Source organism: Halichoeres trimaculatus, unplaced genomic scaffold (assembly GCF_033239565.1).
Source record: "Halichoeres trimaculatus isolate MK-OKI-2021-1 unplaced genomic scaffold, fHalTri1.1 fHalTri1_scaffold_11, whole genome shotgun sequence".
Classification (NCBI taxonomy): domain Eukaryota; kingdom Metazoa; phylum Chordata; class Actinopteri; order Labriformes; family Labridae; genus Halichoeres; species Halichoeres trimaculatus.
The window spans coordinates 30,909,624-30,915,623 of NW_027437189.1; the positions used below are offsets into that span (position 1 = coordinate 30,909,624).

At 38.4% G+C, this 6,000-nt stretch overlaps 1 protein-coding gene across 2 annotated transcripts in view; it reads left to right on the top strand.

Annotated features, from left to right (window-relative positions):
• The window catches only part of sema3bl (sema domain, immunoglobulin domain (Ig), short basic domain, secreted, (semaphorin) 3bl), a 107,874-nt gene extending 102,197 nt beyond the window's left edge, over positions 1-5,677 (top strand). The window contains exon 16 of one of the 2 annotated variants that reach the window (XM_074681210.1): positions 590-5,677. In XM_074681210.1, the coding sequence (XP_074537311.1) occupies positions 590-1,102 (513 nt within the window). In that variant the 3' untranslated portion in view covers positions 1,103-5,677. The remainder of the gene's footprint in view (positions 1-589) is intronic. The other variant, XM_074681209.1, reaches the window with a different exon arrangement.
• The last annotated feature ends 323 nt before the right edge of the window (positions 5,678-6,000 follow it).

Consider the following 6,000-nt stretch of genomic DNA (forward strand, 5'->3'; position numbering starts at 1 on the left):
GGAGGCTAAACTGCTATATAGAGAAATTATTATTGATTTTTGTAAATATGTAAAGTTGATAAGAAATCCTGTGTCCTTGGAAACGTTTTGTGTAAAGTTTGGGTAAGTTTTTGAGAAAGTTTGTGAATTTTGGGATACATTCAAACAGATAATTATTATTATTGTTACCATTAATGCTATATTTTACCATTTTGAATGTTGTGTTACTGTTAATATCTAAGAAACAGTCAAAAATGTAAATATCTAATCAGTTTTATCTTCCTAAAGAATGTCTTGGATAAAAAAAGCTTTTCTCTCTGTTTTTTTGTTCAAAATTATGTTTTGTTTTTTTTTTCATGAAAACTACCCATGTTCAAATGTTAATTACTCAAGAATGAATAAAGATAGAATAAAATATTTTTTTTGTTTTGAAGATTCAAGTTTTTTCTTTCATTTGATGTAACCAGTGTTCATATACTTCTTACACATTTTCAGCAGGCCTTCAAAGATAAGTGAGAATGATCAAAAAAGCTGGCGCTTGCTGACAACTTATTACTAACACTCTGGTGGGGAAAGAGTTAATAGTGGCCTTATTCTTTGCCTCTTTCAGGTGAAGCTGGATGATCGTGTGATGGCCACAGAGCAGGGCCTCTTGTTCCGCAGCCTCTTCCACCAGGACGAAGGTGTGTACATCTGTCGCTCCAGAGAGCATGGCTTCACCCAGACCCTTGCCCGCCTCACCCTCGAAGTCCTCCAGGGGGAGACTGTGGATGAGCTCATGGCTCGTGACAACATGGCCGGCCTCCCTGACTCCTTCAAAGACCGATCCGCTGGGAGCTACAGGGCCTGGATGCCTTGTGCCGCGTACAGCAGGGGATCATCGAACCAAATGGGCCAGTCACGTACATGGTTCAAGGATATCATGCAGCTGATTGGGCCGTCCAACCTGCCACACGTGGAGGAGTACTGCGAGAGGATGTGGTGCAACGACAAACTGAGGAGGAAACACAAGAGCATGCTGGAGAAGTATCGGCAGGCACAGGAGAGTGCCAGGAAGGCTCGTAGTAAGAGCTCCGGTGAACGAAACCGGACACCAAGAGATCTCAGCGCATGGGAGGAGTAACAAAGAGAGAGCTGAAACAGCAGGGGAAAAAAAGAAAGAGACTTGGTTGAACTACAGGATAGAAGATAAAACAGGCTACAAAAAAAGAGTCAAGGCCATCATAAAATCCTAATGGTCAAACTTTGTGACTTGCATTCAAGAGATGAGCAAGGTCTAAACGTGTCTACTCTTGCCACTGACCCTAACAGTATGGATTTTTTAAACAAGTGTATATAAGGTGAGACTCTAGAGGCTGGATCTGAATAAAGCACTCATTGAGACACTAATGTTCAGTCGTCTGTGACTTCACAGAGATCGACTGCTACTGAACTGAGCTGGTTGCTGCAGGTGTAGTCATGTTGAATAAAGGAAACAAAGACAATCTTACGCATACGCTTAGAGGATGCTTCTTTGACAATTCTGACTTCAAATGACTTTTAACTCTCACACCTAACTCTAACCCCTGTATGTATCTAAAAACGTATTGAAATGTCACCTCCAATCTAAAATCTTGAAAAACTTCTCAACCTCATGATGGATGTACGCATGCTCGTGGACTGGCTTTACCCACAGCGCCAGGAAATGTTTTCAGATCAGATGAGTGTCTTTCTATAAACAGTTAGAGGACTCACTCTGTTTACCCTGAATCCACAATGTGGGAGTGATTGTAGTTTATTTAACACTGGGTGATAAGTCTGTTTGAAGATCGGTCAGCTCCTGGCACAGAAAAAACCTTCAACATATTAAAGAGGGGGTACTATGCTTTTTATGGTTTATGCTGTCTCTCTGGTACCCTGGTACCTAGCTTTAAACGATGTAAATCTAAAAAAAAAAAATCCCTGTTTTTCTCACGCTGATGTGTTAGAAAACCCCTATTTCAGCCTCTGTCTGAAGTGACTCACTTTTGCCGCAGTCTCTTTAAGGCTCCACAAACCCCCTCCCCTCTGATTGGCCAGCCCTGTAAGAGGCACTTGTCTGGGCTGACTTTGGTGATTGAGGCCCACTTTTTGAAATTATCGTGGGCTAGTCAGAACAATCCTTATAAGATGACCACATAATTTCAGCAAGTCTCATTAAGATCTTGTGAAGATGACTATGTAGCAGTTTAAAAATTTGGACGTTGGTATTGACATCCAGCATTGTTACCCTAAATCCATGTTTAAAACATGGGAAAGCATCATACCCTCTTTTTAATGTTTTGCTAATTGGTTGATTGGAAAGACCAGCTTTGCATGTTAAATCCCACCCCAGTGAGAAAGAATTCCTCAAACTTGTTTTTGCTACATTAGCTGTTGTCAGCTAGCATCAATTCAGACTCCACATCTGTAGGACTCTCAAAAAGCTTAACCTTTAAAAGTACAACTTTCTTTGGGTGGGTTCCAATTTCTCAGTGTTTCTCAATAAGCACCCATGCAACACACATGGACATGTTTACTGACTCTCTATCTGTGTTGTGCTTTACCAAGCTGGACAAAGTCACTCACTGTTATCACTGGATTCCTCTCCACTCTACTTTGTGTCTATGGCTTCATACTTTATTTTACACATAAAAAATATACTTGGTTCAGCTCAAGACATAACTGACTTAACAGTTCATTAGAAGCTATAGTAGATGTATTTAAGAGGCATATGCAGGCGTTGAACACCAGCTCAGACTGTTTCTGTTACAGATCTTGCCAGAGCACAAAGACAAAGTGGGATTCTGGTTGTGTATACACACTCCCAAAAAGCTCAATCCCACTCAGGTGGTGTACTGAACATATAAGCTTAACTTGCTAGAACTAAAAGCTACCATGAGACGACTGTTGACTGTTCAACAGATTGTAGGCACATTGCTTTATTATTACAGCTGTGGGGTAAACTTTCCATTGAACACCGGCTAAAGATCAAAATGTTCCTCTCACAGACCTTAAAGAGATGTCTCACAGGGGCTTATGGTCATGCATTGGGTACATACCGTTACACCTCATGTACCTGATGACCACAGTAAAGCTCTGTTTTCCTTAGTTGGTGATCCTTGTGCTCCTGAACGCAATAAAAACTGAGTCTGTGGTCTTTTCTCTAAATGCATTTTTGATGAATTTATATTTCTTTGTTTTCAACAGTAATATCCATCACATCATTTTTAGCTTAAAGCAATGTATTCAAGGTTTGGTTTTACTATTGGCAATGTATCAAAAACCAGCCGTTAAAGGAGCAATTACACAACCTGACCTCTGTGTAAACCTCGCCTCACACTTATTAAATCCTCTGAACCCTTTTATGTCGTAGCTTAGGGAGAGAAGTGCCCCTATAGGGAACTTTGACAATGGATGGAACAATGGAAGGGGTCAGCTGTACTTTTCCTCTTGTGCTTTCTGCTTTGTAAACACTGGTTTTAACATGGTTCTTGTTTTGAACACATGCTAATCCACTTTATTAATGTCTTCAGTTTAGCTGTTAAAACATAACTTAGGGTTAAAAAGGCAAAGACAGCAACAGGAGGAGAGGAGAAGGAGGGGGTGAAATATTTAAGAAGGAACAGAGGAGTTTAGGGAACGAGACAGAGGAAGAGAAAGCTTGCCTTAAATAGAGAGGGAGAAAAAGTGCAGTGAAAAATTGATGCCAAGCTGTAACACTTTGTGGCTACATTACAGCTGCCATTGAAGAGCTGTTTACTTTTCTGAGTTAAAATCTGCCTGATTTAAACATATATCAGATCTTTCATCTTCAAATTTTTCTGTGCATCTCCTTGTGCCTAAGAAATTCAGAGATAAACGTAAAGACAAATCATTTTGATAAAACATGTGCTAGGTGGTTAAAGCACAAGATAACCTGGCTATGTTTGGACCCATTGTCCCCTTTTCAATTAAAATTAAGTGGTGACATCATCCAGGTGTGGTGGGTTACTCGTTGATAATACAATCAGCTGCACAGAAAAAAATCTTTTAGTTGCCAAAGAACAGAGCAGCTCCAAACATGGCTGCAATGTGGAATCTGAGTTATACGGATAATAATAATCCTCCCATATGGAAAAGTGGTCTATCTATTTTTGGAGGCCTCATTGTTTAAAATTAGCCAGGAAGCAACTCAGACTCCAGTGAACTCAGTGACCTGTTTGTAACCTTGGTGGCATGTGAACAATTTTCTCACTGGAAAAAATGAAAAGAGTTGAGGAGTTGGGGTTAGAAGCTGATTTTGAGGGATTATTATGGAAAAGGTACTAGAAAAGCATCTTTTGAATGTTGTGTTTGCAAATAATAATCTATGTGAACCCCATTTTCCACTAGATTATCATAGAGTGGATATTGCAAATGGTGACATATTTATTCCCATTTTGTACAGATTTTTTCTCCAGTAAAGTTTATTTTCTTAGTTTAAAGAGTTTCAGATTAGCTATTAGCTTGCACTATGTTTTTTTTCTAAAAATAATGCTTCTCATGCATAACTAAACAGAAAGATAATTATAGGGACAAAAGTAGGACATGCATTAACAAACTGACAGAGTTTGTAGGGAAACAGTAAAGTGTTGATAACTTGATTTTTTTTTTAAAACTAACACTCAGCTGCAGTTGATTTTTATCTTATAACAGATTTAAATGTACATTTCTTCTGGTCTGCTTTTGTTTCTGAGTTTTTGTTTTTGTTTTTTTTCTTAAAGATTGACTGTCCTATCAATAAATAATTCTGCAAGCTGCAACTTTTGACTACAGTTATGGAAGTACTGATAACTTTCAACTAAAGTTAAGGATGGGCACTTCAAAATAAATGCTAACATTATATTTGCTGGACATTTTTAACGCCCAAATGTCACAAGTATTCAGGGTGGTCTTTTTTTCTTTTTTTTCTTTTATTTTTGCTTTTGTGCAGATGTAGAATTTTCAGTCGCTGACAGAATTGTGTATCTGTGCTTCTATGTTGGTAACTTCTGCATGTTGAAAACACAATGCAAAGCCTATAACTGCTTTCCACTTGTCAAGTTGTACAAAGTGTGTGGTGGTATTGTATCAGTTATATTTTCCCTCCTTATCTGTCTGCTGGCTGTTGTTCAGTATTATATCAAATCAAAATGTCTGCTGAATTTAGAAAACATCTTTTTTTCTACAGTTAAAATTACACATTTCATGGTATTTATAACATTTCATGGACTCAGCGTATGGTGTTAACTTCTGCAAAATGGCGCAGTGATAAACTCTCTCCAACTCCACCGGGTGATTTCACTGATTGTATGCTAATTAACTCCACCTGATTGGAGGAACACTAATAGATAAAATGTGTCAGCATGCAGTGATTTCCAGAGGGGCTGTCAGAGAGATCTGGAAGCTAAAAGTTTTTTTTGTTGTTGTTTGTTTGTTTGTTTGTTTTTTGTTTTACTCAGAAAACCGGTCAAATGGATGTAAGGACATCAAGAATATCAATGTAGAGCCAATGAGAGAATTAAAGATGGACTCTAACCTTAGTAGTGCTGTAACATGTGGAGGCTGAGGTCTATGATAAAGCCTCATTTAGGCATGTAACTGATTTATTTAAGTGTCTTCCTATGATGCATGCTTTGGTCTTGTTCATGTATGCTATTTAACAGCAATAAAAGTGGATTTTCTAACATAAGATGATCATGGATTTGTTTTTTGTTTTGTTTTGTTTTGTTTTGTTTTGTTGTTTTGTTTTGTTTTGTTTTGTTTTTGAGGGGGCAGTGAAATAAACAGTGGAAAATGGGGTGTAACTTAGCGTGGCTTTAAATTCCTGAATCAAATACTGGAAAGAAGTAGGCATAGGAAAAAAACTTGCCATCATTAAAACTATCCATATAGTTACAGTATTTATCACTGCAAAAGTTCTGGTCTTCATATTGGTTGCATGATTAGAGATTTACAGACCCAGCAATGGCCCATTACATTACCCGGTTGCTGGGTCTGGCCATGCGTGTGATTGGAGGGTAA